Here is a 25,061-nt window from a genome sequence, read left to right as displayed (position 1 = left end):
GGTCCTTCATTTTTAATCATCTTCAGGGGTTTGTCTTTTATTCATATCTTATGATCACATCATTCTTCCTGTTGTATTCTTTTAAAATTTTTTCCTCGTTGCATTTACCTGTATATATGATAAGGAAATTTGGCAGCCATTGGTAAAGCAAGAAGTAAAGAAGTAAGGCCATTTTAGGTAAAAGTCATCTAATGGTAATTCCATTCCAAATTAATGTGAGAACTCTTTGTGGGTTAGTCTAGCATATGAATTATTTGCTTTTAAAATTCATGACTGGTTCTCCTAAGCATTTTGTGTTAAAAGTACTTTTATGTTATACTTTATAAATATTTACTATTTTGCAGTGTATTATGGAGAAGACAATGGCAACCCACTCCAGTACTACTTGACTGGAAAATCCCATGAACGGAGGAGCCTGGTAGGCTGAAGTCCATGGTGTCGCTAAGAGTCGGATCTGACTGAGCGACTTCACTTTCATTTTTCACTTTCATGCATTGGAGAAGGAAATGGCAACCCACTCCAGCGTTCTTACCTGGAGAATCCCAGGGACGGGGGAACCTGGTGGACTACCATCTGTGGGGTTGCACAGAGTCAGACATGACTGCAGTGACGCAGCAGCAGCAACAGCAGTTTATTACAAAAGTATGAGATTAACTTTTATATTCTTGAAATCTATGTTAACATTTTAGTATGTTTTGGGAATTTTTATTACCCCTAGATATTGTAAAATACCCTCTTTTTAAAAAAGTATAATTTCTTAGAAAAGAAACGTAGGTGATAATAGCTTCTTGCAAAGATATATTCAAACCAAATAGTTTCTTCTGTCAGAGAAACCAAGATGAACTCTCACACATATGCAAATATATAAAGGCCTTCCCACCTAAATTTTTAGGCTTGGAAGACATTTTATTTTATTTTTTTTACTTCCTTTTAGTCCTTAACAATTATGACAGTAACAAATAATTCCAAAGTAAAATAGCTGAAGTAAAATTGTTAAAAGAAAATCAAGGGTTTATGGTTACCCTTCAGTTCTTCCAGCTTGTTCCTGGAAGAAGATAGTGTGTTAGTTACAGCATTAAAGAAAATGAGAGTACTCTCCTAATATTTCACAGTGTCATTGGATGTTATTTTTAATTGCTCTTGGGATTTTAGATCTATTTTTCTACGGTTTACAGTTCTGTTAACTCTTTAGCTAACAGTCTAATAAATAAATATTTAAATGGAAATAGACCCTTATATGCAGAGTACATCATGAGAAATGCTGGGCTGGAAGAAGCACAAGCTAAAATCAAGATTGCTGGGAGAAATATCAATAACCTCAGATATGCAGATGACACCACCATTATGGCAGAAAGTGAAGAGGAACTAAAAAGCCTTTTGACGAAAGTGAAAGAGGAGAGTGAAAAAGTTGGCTTAAAGCTCAACATTCAGAAAACGAAGATCATGGCATCGGGTCCCATCACTCCATGGCAAATAGATGGGGAAACAGTGTCAGACTTTATTTTTTTGGGCTCCAGAATCACTGCAGATGGTGACTGCAGCCATGAAATTAAAAGATGCTTACTCCTTGGAAGGAAAGTTATGACAAACCTAGATAGCATATTCAAAAGCAGAAACATTACTTTGCCAACAAAGGTCCGTCTAGTCAAGGCTATGGTTTTTCCAGTAGTCATGTATGGATGTGAGAGTTGGACTGTGAAGAAAGCTGAGCGCCGAAGAATTGATGCTTTTGAACTGTGGTGTTGGAGAAGACTCTTGAGAGTCCCTTGGACTGCAAGGAGATCCAACCAGTCCATTCTGAAGGAGATCAGTCCTGGGTGTTCTTTGGAAGGACTGAAGTTGAAGCTGAAACTCCAATACTTTGGCCACCTCATGGGAGAGTTGACTCATTGGAAAAGACTCTGATGCTGGGAGGGATTGGGGGCAGGAGGAAAAGGGAATGACAGAGGATAAGATGGCTGGATGGCATCACCGACTCGATGGATATGAGTTTGAGTGAACTCCGGAAGTTGGTGATGGACAGGGAGGCCTGGCGTGTTGCAATTCATGGGGTCGCAAAGAGTCGGACACAACTGAGCGACTGAACTGAACTGAGACCCGTACAAATCTGGCTTTGTAGATTCCTAGAAGATCTTCTAGATTCCTAGAAGAAAAGGAAGCAAATAACCTATAACACATTCTTAATCTTACTGTGATATAATGGATTAATACTCAATAATATAAAGAGCTCCTAAAATCAACTAGACAAAAAGAGTTTGAAAAAGAAGAAATAACTTGAAAAGATGTGCAGCCTCATTACATGGGTAATAAAAGCAATGAGACATATTTTGGGGCCTGACATTCTGGCAAAAAAAGGTTTTTTTGGTATATCTAAGTATTGTTATACTATTAGTGATGGTAACATTGTATGAATTGCTAACTACCATGCTGTGCAATTAGTAATATGTACTATGTGCTTCTGATAGAATTGAAATTGGTAAAGGCTTTTTGTGAATGCCTTTAGACTTAGAAATTTCTTCTTCTTTTTTTTTTTAACTTAGTCCTACAAAATATGGGCGCAGAGATATTTGTTGCAACATTATAGTAACAAATGTTGGAAAGGCCCTAAATTATCTTTACTAAAGAAATGCTAAGATTGTGTGTTCATGTTTTGGAGTATTATGTAACCATTAAAAAGAATAAAGTAGAGCTTTATATATTGAAAGGTCTTCAAGACTTACGTTACCCAAAAGCAAGCTGCAGCACATGTATAATATGATCTCCTAAAACCTACCAAAATGATGTGTGTGTATATATATTTAAAAGGATATAAATACATATAAAAAGACCTGAATGTAGTCACACTTGACTGTTAGCTATGGTACATCTGGGGAAAGGGTGGAGAATTGGGAAGCAAGAAATGGGAAGGTTGACATTTGCCATTTTACTCTGTGCTTCCAGGGGGTACCACTGATACTAAATATGTAACACTAATAATGTTGCTGTTTTACAAATATTTGCTACTAAGAGTGTTTGGCCTAAGCAGGAACCACTTTTAAAAAGTTTTATTTCCTAAAGAATCAATCCTGTATATAAGCATGCAATTCCATAGCATAATTCTAAAAAACACAGTAATAGAAAAGTAGTGTCTACTTTTTTCATCTGTTCCAAAGTTATAAACAGGCAATTGAATTTGACTCCCCAAAGATGAACTAAGGTAAATTAAACCTACCTAGCGTGAGCTAGAGTGTTTAAGGTTCTAACCGCAGATAGTAAATTGGTTAACAGCACTGGAAAATTCCTTCAGCACATACGGAAACAGGATGACTCAACCAATTTAACTACAGCTGAAGTCTACTGGGGAAGGTTTATTAGTTGTAGTTGGTGGAGGAAATGACCCGGATCTGAGGAATATGGGAAATTGTGTTTGCCCTCCCAGCATACTGAGTGGATTATTTTACTGCTGTCCTGTACTGAGAGTTGTTGAAGAGTGGATGGTTTGAGAGCTTTAGATATGTTTTGTCCTTTATACTGCATTAAAAAGTCATCTGTAAACTGTTGCTTAATTTACACCCAGTCATAATATCACAAATATTCATTATAGTGGGAAAATACTGATGTGGTATATAAGTTAAATGCTTGTTATGGCAAATCCTAAAATAGAAGAAAGTAGAAATGTATAAAAGCTCTCTTGTATCTATCACTCAACTTCAGTAATTATCAACTCATGGCCACTTCTATTTCTTCTGTGCCGTATTTACTTCTCTCCTGTCCTAGATTATTTTGAACTTCTTCAGAACACTGTTCTTATTTTGTATGACTTTGGCCTTTTGTGACCAATTGGAGTAAAACTGGTTGTCTTCAAGGGTCAAACCCATAACTTTGACATTATTTAGCATTGTTCTCACATTAGGGAAGTGTATTGAGGAGGCGAATAACTCCTCTGAAACATGAAAAGCAAAAGCATTGTTTTAAGTTACTTTCTATGAAAGGGCTCTTCTCGGCCGATTTACCAGAATTCTGATGCAGTAGCCCAGTTGTGTCTTGCCCAGGGTAGAGCAGCTTCTTAATGTCTTTGGCCACCAAGGGGTTTAAATATGGGGTGGAATCGGGTAGTTTTTGCTCTAGTACTCAGCTGCTGATGTGCATTGGTGCTTGTTCTGAAGTCCTAGCCAAAAGATAACTGTTTCCATTCTTTTTTTTTTTAAGTAATTTTAAAGTGGAAACTCTTAACTGAAAATAGTACATAGAACAGCTCAAGCTTACATACAGAAATTTCCACAGAAGCATTGCACTATTGAGGAATGTCCTATTTGTAAATGCATTTTCGTATTTTACTGGCGGCTAATTAAGACCAGCAGATACTTTTAAATTCTAGTTGATTTACATGTTCCTGGCATATATAGATACAGAGAAAATAAACATTGTCCAAAATTAAAGAATACTTGTTCATTGTTGTGGCTTAAGCAAAGAGGGAGGTGTTTATAGAGACAGAGTGATGACTAAAATGGGCTCCTGCCCCCAAGCTGTGTTTTTGTCTGGAGGGGTGGGTAGTGGTGGAGTCTAATTTTGTAAATCAAATAGATTAAAGAGACCTAAAAATAGCTGTTTTATAATTTTGATAGATGCTAAAAAACAAGTCTCCTTTCATTTTATAAAAGTCAGTTTGATAGCACTTTCTTAGAGTATTTCTGTGTTAAGGGACTATAGAACTGGATAGACATTGGACTTTTAGTATTTGAATTTTATTTAAAAAAAACTTACGGTTATATCTTTTAATTTCAACCAACATTGTATTGGCCTGGCAAGGCACTGAGAGGGCAGGAGGAAGGACCCGTATTTGCGGATATTGCGTATGTCCACACCCAGCACAATCCGAGCCCTTTAGACTTCCAAGGCTGAACTTTATGTACACATAAGGGTAAATTATGTTTATTTTCAGGGTTTTCTCTACATCGAAAGCTTATCAATTAAAAGAACATATGGACACAGAGTGGCCTCAGACAAAACTGAAGTAAGTCAGAGTTTGTATTTGATATTTCCTACCTTCTGGAGAGTAAGACTGTCCAGCTTAGGTTGCCTTGAACTCCGCTTCCCCTCCCCAAACCCACTTCCCTTAGCTCAGGCAAGAAGATACTAGATGGGAAATAGGTTTTCCCTGACTGTTATGCCACTTGATTTCACCTCAGTGTATCTTGGATGTTTCCCCAAATCATCACATAGAAAATTGACTCATTCTTTTCAACAGCTGTATAGGACTTCATCTACTCATACTATTGTTTATTTAATTAGAGCTACATGGATAAACACTTTGAATTAATACTTTTTGCTCTTATGAAAAACATTGCAGTGGACATCCTTATACAAAAATTTTGCATGTTTATTTGGATATGGATATCTAAGTCATTCATGTAAAATTTCCAATTTTCTGGTAAAAGTGATGTTTAGATTTGCACTTGTTCCATTTTGTAGTTGCTTATTGGTTCTCTTTTCCTTGTGAACATGCTCTTTGCTCCTTTTATCTGTTAGATTGCCATTTTCATACTGATTTTTCAGAACTATCTGTAAAGTAAGGAAATTAACCCTGATACGTGTTGAAGGTGTTTTTTTTTTTAAGTTCTTTGTCTTCACAGTGTATTTTTGGCTTATAGTAATGAATATCACTTTAACTGTCAAAATTACTGATCCTTTATAGTTTCTTGGAATTACGTTCTTCTACATTCATCCCAGTGACCTGGTTGTGGTTATATATTGTGACTTTTTAATTTTTTCTATATTTTAAAAGTTTTCATATATATGTACATAGTCATTATTAAGAAATGTTTAAAAATTAACAAAATGAATGTCTGTCCTCCAAATTATATTCTCCTCTCCAGAACTGATCACTCATTAAATTTAATGTATTTTCTTCCAGTCCTTTATGTATGCATTGTACTTTAAAGAAATAGACAGCTATTTTACCATTTCTAAATAGTCCATGGTTTAAAATGGCACCTTTCAAGAAACAGAGCTGAAGATTTTGGCTCATTTTTACTAAGAAAGCTCAGACAGTAAACTAGGAAACTTTTCTCAGTGACAAAATCAGATCAGATCAGTCGCTCAGTTGTGTCCGACTCCTTTCGACCCCATGAATCGCAGCATGCCAGGCCTCCCTGTCCATCACCAACTCCCGGAGTTCACTCAGACTCACGTCCATCAAGTCAGTGATGCCATGCAGCCATCTCATCCTCTGTCGTCCCCTTCTCCTCCTGCCCCCAATCCCTCCCAGCATCAGAGTCTTTTCCAATGAGTCAACTCTTTGCATGAGGTGGCCAAAGTACTGGAGTTTCAGCTTTAGCATCATTCCCTCCAAAGAAATCCCAGGGCTGATCTCCTTCAGAATGGACTGGTTGGATCTCCTTGCAGTCCAAGGGACTCTCAAGAGTCTTCTCCAACACCACAGTTCAAAAGCATCAATTCTTCGGCACTCAGCCTTCTTCACAGTCCAACTCTCACATCCATACATGACCACAGGAAAGACCATAGCCTTGACTAGACAGACCTTTGTTGGCAAAGTAATGTCTCTGCTTTTGAATATGCTATCTAGGTTAGTCATAACTTTCCTTCCAGGGAGTAAGCGTCTTTTAATTTCATGGCTGCAGTCACCATCTTCAGTGTGGTGAATCAAACTTTTGGATATATAATCTCTCATAGAAAACTATATTTTGGATTACTACCACTGTGGCATATGATAACACAGTTGTTGTTCAGTTGCTCAGTCACATCCAACTTTTTGCAACCCCATAGACTGCAGCATGCCGGATTTCCCTGTCTTTCACCATCTCCTGAAGCTTGCTCAAACTCATGTCTATTGAGTCAGTTATGCCATCCAGCCATCTCGTCCTCTGTCATCCCCTTCTCCTGCCTTCAGTCTTTCCCAGCATCAGGGTCTTTTCTAATGAGTCATCTTTTCGCATCAGGTGGTCAAACTGTTGAAGCTTCAACTGCAGCATCAGTCCTTCCAATGAATATTCAGGATTGATTTCCTTTAGGATTGACTGGTTTGATCTCCTTGCAGTCCAAGGGACTCTCAAGAGTCTTTTCCAACAACACAGTAGTCCTTTGAAGTTTGTTTTTTAGAATGAAAAGTGAAAGCATTAGTTGCTCAATCATGTCTGACTCTTTGCAACCCCATGGACTGTAGCCTGTCATGGGATCTCCCAGGCAAGAATGCTGCAGTAGGTTACCATTTCCTCTTCCAGGGGATCTACCCGACCCAGGGATCGGATCAAACCTGCATCTTCTGCATTGCGGATGGATTCTTTATGGGCTAATGCTATGCTAAGTCACTTCAGTCGTGTCCGACTCTGTGCGACCCCATAGACGGCAGCCCACCAGGCTCCCCCGTCCCTGGGATTCTCCAGGCAAGAACACTAGAGTGGGTTGCCATTTCCTTCTCCAATGCATGAAAGTGAAAAGTGAAAGTCAGGTTGCTGAGTCGTGTCTGAGTTTTAGCGACCCCATGGACGGCAGCCTACCAGGCTCCTCCATCCATGGGATTTTCCAGGCAAGAGTACTGGAGTGGGGTAGCATTGACTTCTCTGCTTTATGGGCTAAAGTGTCTTTAATTTGCTTGTCCATAAATAACAAGTAATTCTTGGTTAAAGAATTCAAATAACAAAGGACCATATAGTGTATGATTTCATTTACATGAATTGTTCATAATAGGCAAATTCATGGGGACAGAAAGCCAGTTAGTGATTACCTAGTACTGGGAGGAAGAGAGGAAAGTGAAGAGTGACTGCTAATGGGTAAAGGTTTCATTTTGGAGTTATGAAATGTTTTAAAACTGTGGCAATGATTGCACCGTTCTGAGAATATACTAAATATTGAATAGTACATTTTCAGCACTTGAACTGTATAGTATTGTGATTTATCTCAGTGAAGTTGTTATAAAAAATAAATTCAAGTAATACATATGTGTCTAGATAGAGTATTTCTAAGAATAACTTTTATAAATATTCTAAAAATAAATCAAGTACCACCGTTATTACATTCAAAATTCTGGTAAAATCATAGGTCAGTTTGCCAACGTTCTGTTCTGATCCATTGCTCTGGTTACTATTTGTGTGTGTGGCCTCACTTTAAAAAGTTAAATTGCTCCTGCATCTAGAATTTGTTTTGTTTTAGGAATGAGGATAAGGAGTCAGCTTTCCCCAACACTGTTTACGGAATAGCTTATGTTTCCCCCAGTGATTTGATGTACTGCTCTTTAGTTCTTCCAGGTCTTAGTTGAACATTTCTTAAATCTTCATAGACTTTGCCCCCATTCATTTTCCAAGATCCTGGATTGTGTTCATCATCATTATCCTGAATTCTTTTTCTGCAAGGTTGCCTGTCTCCACTTAATGTAGTTGTTTTTCTGGGGTTTTATCATGTTCCTTCATCTGGGATGTAATCCTCTGCCTTTTCTGCCTGTCTGACTTTCTGAGATTGGAGGGTTGGTTCTGCAGGCTGCAGGTTGTAGTAGTTCTTGCTGCTTCTGTCTGCTTTCTGGTGGATGAGTCTATCTAAAAGCTTGTACGAGCTTCCCTGATGGGAGGGACTGGTGGTGGGTAGGGGTGGCAAGTTTAATAAAACTTGAATCCGTTTGTCTGCTGATGGGTGGAGCTGTGTTCCCTCCCTGATCATTGTTTGGCCTGAGGTGACCCAGCACTGGAGCTTACAGCTGTATGGTGGGACTGTTGCTGCTGCTGCTGCTGCTAAGTCGCTTCAGTCGTGTCCGACTCTGTGCGACCCCATAGATGGCAGCCCACGAGGCTCCCCCGTCCCTGGGATTCTCCAGGCAAGAACACCGGAGTGGGTTGCCATTGCCTTTTCCAGTGCAGGAAAGTGAAAAGTGAAAGTGAAGTTGCTGAGTCTTGCCTGACTCTTAGCGACCCCATGGACTGCGTCCCACCAGGCCCCTCCATCCATGGGATTTTCCAGGCAAGAGTACTGGAGTGGGGTGCCATTGCCTTCTCCGGGTGGGGCTGTTGGTGGCCCCTAAAAGGGCTTCCACCCAGATGTGCTTCCCCAAACTGCTGCTGTCAGTGCCCTTGTTGCTGGCAGTCAGCCACAGCCGCCCCTTGCCTCTGCAGACCTGCCAGCACTAGCAGATAGGCTTGCTTCAGCCTCCGTGGTCACTGCTGCTTTCCTCTGGGTCCTGCTATGCACAAGACTTTATGTGTCCTCCATGAAGGAGTCTCTGCTTTCCCCCATCCTGTGTAAGTTCTATAATCAAATCCAGCAGACCTTCAAAGTCAGATTCTCTGGGGATTCCTAGTCCTGTTGCCAGACCCCCCCAGGATGCGAACCCTGATGTGGGGCTCAGAACCTTCATTACAGTGGGAGAACATCAGTGGCGTAATTGTTCTCCAGTTTGCACATCACCTACCTGGCAGTTTTAGGATTTGATTTTATCATAATTGTGCCCCTCCTGCCATCTCATCATGGCTTCTCCTGTGTCTTTGGATGTCAGGTATCTTTTTTTTGGTGGGTTCCAGTGTCTTCCTGTCGATGGTTGTGATTTCAGTGCTCTCACGAGAAGAGGGACGTCCTTCTACCCTGCCATCTTGGACAAATCTCCTCACTTGTTACTCTTGTTTTTCAACATCTTCCAGCCGTTCCTGGCTATTGTCTTGTTAATTCATGCCCCTCTTCCCCCCTCCCCCTGACATGGATATCATTTTAGATAACTCATTTTTTCTTTTCTTTCAGAGGACTTTCCTGGTAGGATGAAGACTGCAAAGTAGACATAGCTTTACTGTTGTTGTTCAGTTGCTAAGTCATTTCCAAATCTTTGTGACCCCGTGGGCTGTAGCCTGCTAGGCTTCTCTGTCCATGAGATTACACTGGCAGGAATACTGGATTGGGTTGCCATTTTCTTCTCCATTTGACACAGCTTAGGCTGCTTTAGTAAAACAGCACAAACTGAGTGGCTTAAACAACATTGATTTCTCACAGTTCTGGACTTTGGGAGGCCTGTGACTCAGGTGTCTGGTGAGGAATCTCTTCCTCCTTGTGTAGATGGATGCCTTCTTGCTGTATCTTCACATGTCAAAGAAAGAGATATCATGTCTCGTCTTTAAGGGCACTGATCCTGTTTTATACGAGCTCTACTCTGATAACCTTACCTCCCAAAGGTAGTGGTGGTGGTTTAGTCACTCAGTCATGTTCAACTCTATGTGACCCCATGGACTGCAGCATGCCAGGCTTCCCTGCCCTTCACTATCTCCTGGAGTTCGCTCAAACTAATGTCCATGGAGTTGAGGTGCCATCCAACCATCCTACCTCCAGATACCATCACCTTGGGGATTAAAGCTTCAACGTAAGAGTCTGGGGGGAGCACAGCGGTTGGCACAAACATTCAGTCCATAGCAGTGCTGAGGCTAACAAAGTTAAAGGATTAGGTGATTAAGCAGAATAGGGCTCTAGCAACAGCATCTTCACAGGTGGGACCAGTAGAGAGAGTATATGAAGACTTTTGTATTTATAGAAAATCAGTCTGATGGTAAAGTGGTAGCCAGTCATTTGTATAGATTCATAATTCAAGAATAGTAATTCATAGATATGTCAATAAACTTGAACTATAAAGAGAACTATTATGAATCTATACATAACATGAATTCTTCATAGCTCAAGAGAAAGAGTAACTCTGAATAGCAGTCTTATAATATTTTTTCCTTCCTCCTAGATTTAAACAGTCAAGTTAAATCAAGCTGGGTAATCATGGCAGAAGGTGGATTCGATCCCTGTGAATGTGTTTGCTCTCATGAACATGCGATGAGAAGGCTGATCAATCTGGTGAGATGAACAGGACAGTCCTCTTCAGAACTGAACTGTACCCCCTCTGTCTTGTTTTTGGGAGAATGTTGGTTTTGGAAAATTTTCATCCGATGGACACTAAAAATTACTTCATAATGAAAATTCCACAGTGGTTTAAGTCATAATGGTTACAGTGCTTGCCAGCATTTCTTTTTTGTTTTTCCAAGCATTTCTTTTACTAGAGATAAAAACAGATTGCTGTCTTCATTTATAGTAGATTTATGTTGGTGGAATTCACCATCGTGAGTGGTAAACACATTTATGTAGACTTTTCTGTATTAATGCATATAGTTTTTGGTTATACAGAGCTCGTTTACCTGATAAACTGTTATGAAGTCACACATCCTCTTATGATATAGTTCAAATCCTACTCTAAAGAATGGCATGACAATAAAGATTTCTATATAGATCATTTCCAAATCCAAAGCAATTATTTGATAGAGGCAGATTTCTGAACAGGTTTTTGATAGGTTCTATTGGAGTATAGTGAGATTTCAATTGTAGGTTTAAGACTTGCCTAGTCTATAACCTTAAACACAAGGCTGTTTATGTATTATATAATTTATATATATATATATATATATAATATACATTGTTTAAGGAAAGACTTCACTATTATTAACAATAGAATAAAATTGACCCTTGAGCAACAAACGCTTGAATGGGTTTGAACACTGAGGGTCCATTTATGTGCAGATTTTTTTCAGTAAAATACTACATACAGTACTGCGTGACCCGCAGTTGGTTGAATCTGAGGATACAGGACTGCTTGTTGGGAGCAATTGCAGTACAGAGGGCCGACTATAAGTTAGATGTGGATTTTCAGCTGTATGGAGGGTTGGCGTCTCTAACCTCCTCATTCAGAGATCAGCTGTATGTTATTATTATGTTATTAATTATAACATTTTGTTCGTTTAAGTCTTGTACAAGGGTGTATTATTATAGGCCAGTTAATACAGGCTGGTTCAAACATTTGCTGAAATACTTGAATTGTTGGTAGTTAATTAGCAAGTTTCCTGCCTACTCAGTGTGTATGTAATCAGTGCATTGATTATGAATGATACTCCTTGAGAGTTAGCCTATACTAGGGCTTATGATCCTTAAAAATGCTTTAAGAGGGTAGAGATGAACTAGGAACTTAAAAATTAAATCAGACTTTTTTGAGTATAGAAATGTGGCAGTGTCATCTCTCTGATAACTTGACATAAAAATTGATTAATCTGAATAGTCCCTTCAGTCATGTCCGACACTTTGCGACCCTATGGACCATGGTCCACCAGGCTCCTCTTCTGTCCATGGGATTCTCCAGACAAGAATACTGGAGTGGGTTGCTGAGCTCTCCTCCAGGAGATCTTCCTGACCCTGGGATTGAACCAGAGTCTCTTCTGTCTCCTGCACTGATAGGCGTGTTCTTTACTGCTAGAGCCACATGGGACGCACCAGTCTGAGGAGAGAAGATAAAAAGTACTGTCTGGGAATGCCCTGGCAGTCCAGTGGTTAGGACTCCACGCTTCCACTGCAGCAAGCTGGGGTTCATTCTCTGGTCTGGTAACTAGAATCCCACAAGGTGTGCGGTCCAGCAAAATAAATTAGTAAATAAATTTCTCCTGTTTATTTATAAAGTTTAAGCTGATAGTTTTAATGTCTTAATTCAATCAAATATAAGGCATAAAAATGAGCATATTATTTCATGTTTGATGGCACATTATTTATAGCAATCTTGGTTTGAAATAGTAATTTTGTGATAAACTAGATTTCAGATTTTACAAATTTTTAAAAGTCCACATCTCTTAGTGTGTGCTAGATATTTTCACATCACTATAAATTACTGATGAATGTTCCGCTTGTGTATAACATGCTGATAGTTTGATAGATATTGAATTGTGGTTTTTAATTTTTATTTCATTTGTATTCTTTGATTTAAATTCAGAATCAAGCAGCATTTTGGGGTCATAACTACTCTTTGTTGGTATTTAGTTCAGTTCAGTCACTCAGTCGTTTGGTATTTAAGTGCTTTCTAAACATTTTTTCTAAAGAAGTGTCTTTAGAAATATGGTCTCTAAATTCATAAATTCAAATATTTCTGAATAATACTACTTATAGTAATCAAAAGTTAAAAGCAACCTAAATGTCAATTAGTAGAGCAGTGATTATATCATGGAAATTATATGATAAAATCTTGTTTGCAATAGTTGTATTTGAACAATATTTAAAAACACAAGGGAAATAATGTGTGTTATATGAAATGAAAAAAAAATACACAAATGGCATTTAGTATGATCTTGCTTTTGTGTGGACACATACCTCATATGTATGTGTGCATAGGAAGAAAGACTAGGAAGAGAATACATCAAAATGTTAAAATTGGCAATCTCTGGAATATAGGGTGAGACTTCTCTTTTATAGTTTCCTGTATTTTCTGTGATAATAAATCTTATAATCAGAAAAAGGGTATCTAATGAAAGCTATCAACATTTTCGTTTAAATGTTATCAGTATTCCTTTTGTAATACATTAGGTGTCTTTTCTACCTCTCATGCATGTGTTATCTTCTACTTATACTTTACAGGATCCTTTTTTCACAGTACCTATTGTCTTATTGGGAGAAGGCAATGGCACCCCACTCCAGTACTCTTGCCTGGAAAATCCCATGGACGGAGGAGCCTGGTAGGCTGCAGTCCATGGGGTCGCTAAGAGTCGGACACGACTGAGCGACTTCACTTTCACTTTTCACTTTCATGCATTGGAGGAGGAAATGGCAACCCACTCCAGTGTTCTTGCCTGGAGAATCCCAGGGACGGTGGGGCCTGGTGGGTTGCCGTCTATGGGGTTGCACAGAGTTGGACACAACTGAAGCGACTTAGCAGCAGCAGCAGCATTGTCTTATTACCTTGTAGAACTCTTAACTCTACAGCATATATATTAAAAGCAGCTTATCTGCTTTTAATATAATTTTTCTATATTAGTTCTAGCTACCAGAATGTAGATGTCTGCATGCTCAGGAAACTCACGGGTGTAATAATACTGTGTTATAGTGTGATGACAGGGCAGAGATTCTTATTTTTTAAAAAACTGGACATTTAATTCATCTTTGTAATAAAGTAACATCTCATTAATTTCAAGTCCTAATTTGGAACTTTTGTTATTTTCAACTTCATGTATAATAAAATTGGATTTTCTTATAGGTTAAAGTTATTACCAATTCCTGAGAATTTAAAATACTAATAGCAAGTAAAAACTTGAAACTTGAGGATTTTAATGATTGGTTATGGTTAGCTCATTAGCTGTATGTTGCTAATGAGTTGCAGTTTTGTTTGGCCTATTCTGTGGAAATAGGTGGGCTTTGCCAAGGAATATATTCAGTTTAGGAGCAGTTAAGATTTTGCCATTAGTTCCTTTCCATTTTAATAAAGTTCTGTTCATTCACAATTTAGAACTAATTTATTTTCCTGATTTAGTAATTATATCAGTTGTAAGTTCTTCATTGTAAGAGAAGTTCTAACTGATTTAAGCAGGAAAAGGACATATTAAAAAAGTATCATGTGGCTCATACTGAAGAGACTGGCATGGAAAAATGAATAGGATCAAAGGGAATGTAAATACCAAAAGGAGCCCATGCTTTTAAAACTGGCCCAGCCAAAAAGCTGCTGCTCCTGAATTTCAGATTTTGGTATATTTCACTGTTGATACACTATCTCCATTTGGACAAATAGTAAACATTTTATACTTGATGAGTGCATAACTAGACTTTTCTTAGCCCCAACCTTATACTTCTGTCTTCTCTCTCTCTCTCTCTTTTTTGACCACACCATGCAACAGTTTAGTGCCCTGACCAGGGATTGAACCTGGGCCACAGCAGTGAAAGCACTGAGTCCTAACCATAGGACTGCCAGGCAATTCCCTGTCTTCTCCATTCACTCCATTATTCTGGCTGCTCAGGCAACAGTGTTTGCATCATTTTTTACTCTGTTCTTTCAACCCAGTGGCTAATGCAGAAACCAGGGGTCAGTTTTAAAAAGTCCCTTTGCGTTAGTATACTGTACCTGTGGCGGATTCATGTTGATATATGGCAAAACCAATACAATATTGTAAAGTTAAAAAAAAAAATCTAATGTAGTGGGCACACAGAGAATGTTTCAATTATCTAATCTAAATCACCTTTCAGAAATAAATAAGACTGAAAATGAAAAAAAAAAAAGAAGAAAAAAAAGTCCCTTTGGATCAACCTTAATAGTATATATCCAGAATCCATCCCTTTCTCACACTTCCAGTGCAACACCCTAGTCTAATCTACACTGTCATTTTTGCCAGGATTATTGAAATTAGCCTTCTTGCCAGTCTCCTTGCTTCTCTCCTCTTGTCATCTCCATTCTCTTCAACTGTAGTCTCACTACAGCAGCTGAAATGATTTATTTCTGATAAGTCAGCTAATATACCTCTTTTACTCACAGTTATGCAGTAGCTCCCCCTTCAGACATTTGTAGTAGAAAAAAACCTAGGGACTTCCCTGGCGGACCAGTGGTTAAAACTCTGCACCCGCCACTGCAGGTGGCACACGTTTCGTTTGTTTGGGGGACTAAGATCCTGCATGTCGTGCTGCACAACCAAAAAAAAAAAAATAAACCCACAAAATTTATGTGGCCCATTACCCCACTGGTTCGTCTTTGCTAACTTAGTTCTACCAGTTGCCATTCCTGAAAAATACAGGTCACATCCAAAGGATCAAGAGTCTAAATGACTTTAGACTTTTCAACAGCAAAACTGGAAAGCAACAACACAATGACTTTAAATTCTGAAGGGAAATTATTACCAATCCATCATTCTATATCCAACCAAACTGTCAATCAAATAGGGTCTTCAAAAATGTTGCCTCATGTACTGTTTCTTTCACTGCTGGGCTCAGGTTTGATCCCTGGTTGGGGAATTAGGATCACACAAGTCACATGGCATGGCCAAGAAAAAAAGACATGGAGGTAAATGCTAAAATAATCAGCTAAAAGTTGAAAGTGGTATGCCTCTGTGGAGGGGGAAATAGGAAGCGCTGAGGAAATGCTCTTTTGGAGAATAAACTGATAGAACAGTTTAAGTTGTTTACATGCATAACTAATAAAAATTAAAGAGCAAAATCCTTACAAGTTCGTGAATACAAAAAGAAGGTGCGACTTGTGGATAACTAATTATGTTGTGTGTCTTTCCCCCTCTATGGAATATAAAGTGCTACCAGGCAGAAACCAGGATTACTGCTTTTTAAAGGAAAGTGGAAGATATTCATGGGAGGGCTGCTAGTTGGGTATTAAGGACCAAGACAGAAGCCAAGGTAACCCCAAGCTCTATAGTGGATGTGAAATAGGAGGGAAAAAAAGGATGCCTGGTCCAAGAATGGAATGCACTAGTAAGCCTTAAAATGAAGTCTTCCCTACTTGGAACCTTAAGAGGTTCTCTAGGCGGCCTGCATGGGTCCCTGGAGTAGGAAATGGCAACCCACTCCAGTGTTCTTGCCTGGAGAATCCCATGGACAGAGGAGCCTGGTGGGGTACAGTACATGCAGGCTGCCTGCATGCTTCCTTGATAAGGGATGCTATTTGTATACCCTAACTGCTCACCCAGCCTAGTCCTTCATTAGTAAATATGAACAGAAAAACAAGCAAAGAGTTGAAGCAAACACAAGTACTACAATGTGGTCTCAGGTACAGCTACATTAGAAGACAAGAGGAAATAGATCCTTCTAATATGAAAAGTCATAATGGGGAGTTCTTTGGTGGCCCAGTGGGTTAAGCATCCACCTGCCAGTGCTGGGGACATGGGTTTGATCCTTGGCAGGGCAACTAAGTTCCTGTGTGCCGCAACTACTGATGCCCAGGTGCTCTAGAGCCTGTGCTGCTCAACAAGAGAAGCCACCACCACGAGAGGCCCAAGCACTGCACCTGGAGGGTAGTGCAGCAGTGAAGACCCAGTGCAGCCAAAAAAACAGAAGTCATGATGAATGTATAGCTGTAAATACTGACCCAAACACGTAGGTTGTGCTGGTCTTAAGTACCACTGGCAACATGATTTTTCTAAGTGGTAAAGTTACAACGTCACCAAATTCTTGGTGGAGTTAAAAACAAAATTAATATCTTCCCTTGATTTAAATGTGAAAGTCCAGTTAAATTCCTCGATAATTCTATTCAAGTAAAACCACCCAAAAAATAACTTTGTGTTACTCTTTGAAGTGGGCTTAGATTTTAGGCCCAGATTTTTCACTTACATGAATATGTGGCAGGACCTTTGAAAGCTAGGAGGGGTGCCAGCCAGTCACAACAACCAAAGAGCTGCTTTGCAGATGTCCAGATGCCCTAGTACTGGCACACTTGAGAACTTTTGAATAGGGGGAGAAATAGGGTTCATAAAAAAAAGGAAATCCAAATAAGCTGAAGGCAGACATGAAGAAGAGAAGCATGGTTAATAGAAAGCATAAAGTAAAATGTTATATGTGAGTGGATTATAGTCCCTTTTTAAAAGAGACAGATTGGAGTTTTTAAATGCTATTTACAGGGGAGATAGACACTGAAAACAAAATATCGTAGGTAAGTGATAAACAAGTGGAGATGCAGGAAGCTGTCCCAAAAGGATGTGGTATTAATCTCAGACAAAATAGACTCCAAAGCCAAAACAGTTGAACACAAGAATAATACTGTCAAAAGATAGAATCCATTGTGTTTGGAACAAGCTATTTATGTCCCAAACAACAGAGAATGCAAAAACTATTAGAAATGAAGGAAGGAACATATTTTGGAAGTGTCTGAGAAATGTTAGTGAAAGCCATAGAGATGCCTTTGCAGGTTCAGGTTAGAGTGTGTGTAGGTCAGGCTTCCCTGGTGGTCTTGTGGTTAGAAATCCATCTGCTAGTGCACGGGACTCAGGTTTGATCTCTGGTCAGGGAGGATCCCACACGGCACAGAGCAACTAGGCTCTTGTGCCACAACGACTGAAGCCCAGGCACTAGAGCCTGAGCTCTGCAGCGAGAAGTCCATGCACCATAACAAGGGTCGCCCCCGACTTGCCGCAACTAGAGAAAGCTGCACACAGCAACTAACACCCAGCCCAGCCTAAAATAAATAAATAAATCTTAATCAGCTGGTAAAGAATCCGTCTGCAACGCGGGAGACCTGGGTTCGATCTCTGAGCCGGGAAAATTCCCCTGGAGGAGAGCATGGCAACCCACTCTAGTATTCATACCTGGAGAATCCCCATGGACAGAGGAGCCTGGTGGGCTACAGTCCATGGGGTTGCAAAGAGTTGGACACCACTGAGCGACTAAGCACAGCACCCAAAAAGAAGAAAAAAAATGTGTAGGTCAAGGTCACATTTGTAAATGTGTGGAAGAGGATCTAAGGAATATATCTCAGATTTATAACAATGGTTATATTGGAGAGAGTTTGACAGGAGTGTAGGCACTATTTTTAAAGCCATAGAAAGTCTCTGATGCTGATCCTCCTTTTTTAAAAAAATAGTTTTATGTATTTATTTTTGGTTGAACTGAGTCTTCATTGCTGCGATGGTTTTTCTCTAGTGGTGAGCGGGGGCTACTTTTCGTTGTGGTTTGCAGGCTTCTCACTGCAGTAGCTTCTCTTGTTGCAGAGAGGCAAGTAGGCTCCGTAGTTGCGGCTCCCAGACTGTAGAGCACAGCAGTTGTGGCACATGCACTTACTTGCACTGTCTCCTGTGGGGTCTTCCCGGATCAGGGATCGGACCGTGTCTCCTGCCTTGGCAGGTAGATTCTTTAACCACTGAGCCACCAGGGAAGCCCGCGGAGTCTCCTTTTACCGATGCGGACACTGAGGTACAGAGAGGTTTAGTCACTTTTCCTAAGGGTTAAAGCTGACCAGCGAGTCGCAGAGGCACACTTGGGCTTGACATTTAGCTCTAACCCTGTGCTGTTTCTTCAGTATGGTGATCTGCTCTGCTCCCTGTTGGTTTCCGTCACGTACCTTGAAAAGTACTGTATTTGTGATCAAGGGTGGGTGGGTAGAAGGATAGGAAAAAAGTGGAGACTCTTCACTGTACTTTTTTATCTTTTAAAACTGTGTGAGTACATTACTTATTCAAGTAATTAACTTAGAAATAAAACTTTGTTAGCATTTCAAAGGCATTATAAGCAGTACAGTTATATACCAAAATTAATTAGAATTTTCCCACTGAATAGCAAAGTGTTTGAATGCACTGTTACAAAGAAAATATATACTGCAATATTTACTAGCCTTTTAATAACTTTAATAAGACTGTCTTATCTTACCTTTGTTGATTTCTAAATTGGTAGAATTTTTCTCATGTCAAAAATATATATAAAATTAGGAAAACCTTGTATGTCTCCGAAGGCTAAATGGACATTAACAGCAATTCACACTCTGTACCACTGCCTCATCATTGCTGTGTAAGGTCTGATTATTTTAACTGCTAAGCTGTACCAGTACAAAGAATATAAATCTGGTTTTCATACATTTTATTGTACATTTCCAATAAGACTTTTAAAGCAAATGACTATTTCTGACTACATTCTCATAGGAGTGTTTTAAATGATACATTACAAATGGTGGTTCAGTTCAAGGCTGGTAAAACTGCAGTACAGAGAATGCCCATTTTGGGGTGCTCATGACAAAGCTTTACTTACTCTGCTGGCATGTTGCCTTAGGTTACACAAGCGTCAGACTGTTCTTAATGCGGTTGTGTTTTGCCAGGCACGTGTTTTGCCAGGTTTTCTTTGCCAGGTTCTGTTAATGTTCAGAAACATGAAAAAATGGAGGCATTATCTGACGTTACTGATATCTTTCTATCCTAGCCTAATACTCTAATTAGAACTCTAATGCTTTACTCATTAGATACTGGCTGATAAGACTTAAAGGGATGGATAGGAATATGCAGTAAATCCCTTTCAGTTAAAATCAGGTATCTTTATCATGTTACATATAATTCTATTTCATTACTTGATTTAATAGTGGTAATACATCTGTTGATAAATACTGGTTTTTACTGATGTAGTAGTAGAATGCTATTAGATAGATAGAAAGATGTCAACACAAAATCACAGTCTAATTATAAATCATTCTTTTAAGTTATATAATTTTTGTGTCTTGGAGGGTATTTTTAAAAAGAGGTGTTTCCTTATAACTAATATATCTAGTTTGTTTTGGTTTTTAAAAAATCACTTATATTTCCTTACAACCATAAAGATGGCCTGGAGAGAGGCTTTTTCAGTTCCCACTGAAGCCACTTGCAGAATTATTCTGTTTTTATCCTCTTCTGCTCTCTTGTCACCTCCTTCTATTCTCCTTGACTGGCTTCACTTGGCATACAGTTTCATCTATTAATGATAGGAGTTCCGGAAGGAGAGAACAGATGGATTTAAAAATGTGAATTTAGATTATGTTTTGTGTTTTTCCTCTTCCGTTGTAACCTAAGATTTGAAATGTAGATAATTCCTTTTTTGTTTGTTGAGCTCTGTAGTTCAGCCCTTATCTAAACAGTATACCTGAAACTTCAGCATCTTTAATTTACTTAAACTTGTTTCTGTATTAAAGTACTATAAACATGTGCTCTGAGAGATCATTGGTCCGATTCCGCTTAAAAGCCTGAAGGCCTTGTAAATTGTGACTAATGTCCACTGTACTTAAATAAATCACATTAAGTAAGACCTGTTATTGGCCTGGAAGATGTATGCCTTAAAAGTTTAAGAAACTTCTCTACCCAGGAAATGTTATCTACTCCTAGTATCTTTTCCTCTTAATATATTTTTTGTTAAATGTTTAATTATTGAAATAAGAAATAGAGTAATATTCTTTCAAAAAAGCAATCAATGTGTTAAAAGTAAGACCAACCTCCTTACTCACTTCTCTGTATCTGGCATAATGCTACTTCCCTAGATGAACTTGGTATGCATTTTCCCAGATCTTTCTAACAAACATTTAGATACTATGATATATATATTTTATCCCCAATTTAATAATATTGAGCATTTTCCATGTTGCTTTAAAGCCTTTTTAATAATATGGTTGACTTTTGGTTTTTACTTTAATCAGTAAAGGAGATGTTCTGTATTTCCTTCTTTCAAATCTTAATATTTTTTATCAATATCATCTAGCCACTGGAAAACTAAATAGTCCTGTAATTTATGGTACAATTGATTTTACCAATTAGAAAGTGTTGACCTTGAAAAGAAAAAAGTCAGTTATTTTACCAGAAAAAATGGATTTATTTGGGAATAGCAGAGAATTGCAATTCAGGACAAGCAAGCCACAGTGAAAGCCGTAGGCAAGTCCAAGGAACATTACTTTATAGAGAAAAAGGAGAAAGTTGGGAGGGGTCATTCTGAACAAAAGCCCATTGGAGAAAAGTGAGAGTTCAGGGTGATTATGATTTCTCATTGGCTGAATTTCTGGGGTAGTCAATTTCTTATAGAAGATGCAACGTCCATCTTGTACCATTGGGGCCTATAATTAATGACTCTTCTACTGAGGTCTGTAACAATCGATAAATCTTATAATTGGCATCAAATTGTACTGTGTAAGAGCTCTCCCTTCTGGCCTCCTGGTTTTCCTTTGTTTTCACAGAAGGGGGGTTATGTTTTATTTAAAAGATAACAATAACTAGTGCATGTCTTCATGGCCCAAAATTCAAGGAGTACCAAGTGTATAAAGGGGAAAATAAGAATCTCCCTATGTTTGCCAGCTCTCATTGCCGCTTTACTAATTATAAGCTATTCATAGTTTCTTTTATATTTCCATTGTTAGGACTGTATAACAAATTACCCTAAAACTTAGTGGCATAACAAAACCTTTTAATTAAGTGGACAAACTCTGTCTGGAGTTCATACAGAGCACAGTGGAGATGGCTAGTGTGCTGCGTAATGTCTGGGTTCTTAGCTGGAAGACTGAGAGGCTGGGAGCACGAAGAGCATGGAAGGCTTGCTCACTTGTTGTCTGGCAGTTGATGCTGGCTGGTGGCTGAAACCCTGCTTAGCGCTGTCAGCCAGAACACCTACATGCGGCCCTTCATGTGGCTTCTTGCCTTCCTCACAGCACAGTGGCATGGTTCCAAGGGCAGGCATCCATCCCAGGGGAGGATGAGGAAGGGAAAGAAGCGTGCAGTGGCTAGATACTTCTTGCAACCTAGCCTAAGGTGTCACATATAACACTTCTGCCATACTTTTGGTTGAAGCAGTCCTGAGCCTGCTCAGCTTCAAGAAGAGGGGCAATAGACTTCACCTCTTTTTAAAATTGAAGTATAATTTATAACTAACATTAGTTTCAGGTTTATGACTTACATGTATTGGGAAATTACCATCACAGTAAGTCTAGTTAATAACACTTGTCACCATACACAGTTACAGTATGTGTATGTATGTTTTGTATGTACATAATTTTTCTAGTGATGAGAACTGTTAAGATCTATTCTCTTAGCAACTTTCAAGTATGCATATGGTATTATTAACTATAATCACTATGTTGTAAATTATATCCCTATAACTTAATTATTTTATAACAGGAAGTGTACATTTTGCCCTCCTTCACCCATTTCACTCACCTCCGACCCCCAAACTCCCCCACCTCTGGCAACCACCAATCTGTTCTCTGTATCTTTGAGCTCTATTTTTTGTTGTTTTAGTTCCGCATATACTATTTGTCTTTCTCTTACTTATTTCACTTAGCATAGTTCCCTCATGGTCCATTCGTGTTGCCACGAAAGGCAAGATTTTGTTCTTTTTTAAGGCTGAATAATGATTCCATTATATGTGTGTGTGTGTGTGTACACATCCTGGAGGAGGACATGACAACCTACTCCAGTATTCTTGCCTGGAGAATCCCTTGGACAGAGGAGCCTGGTGGGCTACAGTCCATAGGGTCTCAAAAGAGTCGGATGTGACTTAGCTACTAAACAACTTTCGCATATTTGTATTTATTTTTGCCCTTGTTGCCTTTGCTTTTAGAGTCATCCAAAAACTCATCACCAAGACTAATGTCAGGGAGCTTACCACCTATGTTTGCTTCTACGATTTTTGTGGCTTCAGGTCTTTAATTTATTTTGAGTTAATTTTAAACCATTTTTGAGTTAAGAGAACTAAATGTGATCAGATATAATTAGATTCTAGCTATCTCTCAGTTGAGACATTGGGCTTCCTTTCCTCAGTGGCGTGATTATGCAGGAATTCTTGAATGTAACTTTGTATTATGTCATTTCTTTAAAGTTTTCCTTCTGTAATTTGGCAATGTATATCAAAACTTAAAATGTATATACCTTCATTATAGCAACTCTTCTCTATATTCTAAAGAGATAAACCAGTATGTAAGAATGTTTTTATAGAAACATTCACAACATTGTTTTTCATATACAAATTTGGAAATTATGTATTTAAATGGAATGTGGTACAGTATTAAAAATTAGGTAGAGCTGGGTTTTGACAGTCTAAGGTTATTTCAAGCCACTCTTATTACTGAGAACTATATGAGGTCTGGTTAGGGAACACTGACCAACTGTTTAACCATTGATTTGAAAGTACATTTTTGCTGTTGGTTTTGGCATTTCACTTAAAAAAAAAAAGTGATAACTATGAGCAAGCTTACTCACATAAACAGACAGCCCTTTCCTGCATAATGCTATAATCTTAAAGCATACTATGGGCCATGACCTGAGTTTTTTATATACATTTTGTATTTGATTTTGTATATATCTTTTAATCCTCACCATGATATTAACATTGATAACAGACTGTATTTATTTCTTTTGTAGCTTGACATTCTGCTTTAGAAAGTAACAGACACAGAATTTGAACCCAGATACCTCTGACTTTGAAGCTTCTTTTTTGAACCACTGTTCTGTATCACACTGTTTATCAGTCTGCAGGTAGATCCTGTGCCTGGGAAAGAAGAGTACCTCCAATACACATGAGATTCTTGAGTAGACACAGAAAATGGCAAATAAGTTCTTGTTTAGGTTCTGTGTTAGTTGCCCCGGGCTGCTCTAGCACAAAACCACAGACTGGGGGCCTCAAACAGTAGTTACGTCTCGTGGTTCTGGAGGCTCTGGGAGGTCCAAGATCAGGGTGCTGCCTGATTTGGTATCTGGTGATTTGACTCTTTTCTTGGTTTTCAGATAGCCGCCTTGCTGTATCCTCATGTGACCCAGAGAGACTGAGGGCTCTGCTCTCACTCTCTCATAAGGACACTAATTCCATCAGGGTGGCTCCACTCTCATGACTTCATCTAAACCTCATCACCTCCCAAAGACCCCCACCCCCAAACTCCATCATCACACTGGGCATTTGGGCTTCAGTATATGAATTTGGAGGGATGGAGGGAATACGAACATCCATAGCAGATACCTTTTCATAATTCCAAAGAGAGATTTTCTGTTTTTCTTGTAATTTTTTTAAAGAATTTCTCCAAGCTAAGATTCCTCATCAGTTCAGTTCAGTTGCTCAGTCGTGTCCGACTCTTTGCGACCCCATGAATTGCAGCATGCCAGGCTTCCCTGTCCATCACCAACTCCTGGAGTTCACCCAGACTCTTGTCGATCGAGTCATAGAAGTTTCATTTATCTGCTTTTTTGCCATTAGAGTCTTCTCTTTGATCTATGTTTTTTTCCATCAGCCTCTGACAGCCAAAGTTCTATATTAGGCTTCCTAGATATCCTAAGAGACTATTTTAGGTTCTACATTTTCCCTAACATGAAATCTCATTGCCAAGACTCTTACATTCTTTTAATCTCTGTTTTCTCCTTTTTTCCCCAATGAAGAAAAACATTTATTCTAACCATGCTATTTTGTCTCATCTTTTTTGAAGCTAATTCATTTAAGGAACTTTACATGACCATCCTGGTTAGGTGAGGAAATCTAAATTTACTTTTAGTTCTTCCCTGCGATCCTGGGATCAGTGTTAGTTAGCAAAAGGGTTTACCTGGGGAGCAACCATTGACTAAATAGTCTGCATGTGGTTCCCCCCACTCCACTGCAATACAGAAAATATTTGAAGTTACTGCTATGCCTGTTTCCCTTATATTATTATCCTTTTTTAAAAAAAATAAAAGTATAGTTAATTTACAATGTTCTGTTACTTTCTGTCATATACCAGTGATTCAGTATTATATATATATATATGTACACATTGTATTTTATATTCCTTTCCATTATGGTTTATCACAGAATTTTGAATTTAGCTCCTTGTGCTATATAGTAGGACCTTGTTGTTTATTGATTTTCTTTTAATT

The 25,061-nt window shown here is 38.7% G+C and overlaps 1 protein-coding gene across 3 annotated transcripts in view; it reads left to right on the top strand.

Moving 5' to 3' along the window:
- SMIM14 (small integral membrane protein 14) overlaps positions 1-25,061 on the top strand; it is a 61,095-nt gene that overhangs the window by 17,703 nt on the left and 18,331 nt on the right. The window contains exons 2-3 of one of the 3 annotated variants that reach the window (XM_070791320.1): positions 345-642; positions 10,694-10,803. In XM_070791320.1, the coding sequence (XP_070647421.1) occupies positions 507-642; positions 10,694-10,803 (246 nt within the window). In that variant the 5' untranslated portion in view covers positions 345-506. Of the gene's footprint in view, positions 1-344; positions 643-4,921; positions 4,994-10,693; positions 10,804-25,061 lie in introns of all 3 variants that reach the window. The other 2 variants (XM_019962611.2, XM_019962610.2) reach the window with 2 other exon arrangements.

The sequence above is a fragment of the Bos indicus genome, chromosome 6 (genome assembly GCF_029378745.1).
Source record: "Bos indicus isolate NIAB-ARS_2022 breed Sahiwal x Tharparkar chromosome 6, NIAB-ARS_B.indTharparkar_mat_pri_1.0, whole genome shotgun sequence".
NCBI classification, from domain to species: Eukaryota; Metazoa; Chordata; class Mammalia; order Artiodactyla; family Bovidae; genus Bos; species Bos indicus.
Note: the sequence above shows the minus strand (reverse complement) of the source record. Positions and strands in the feature narration are given on the sequence as shown.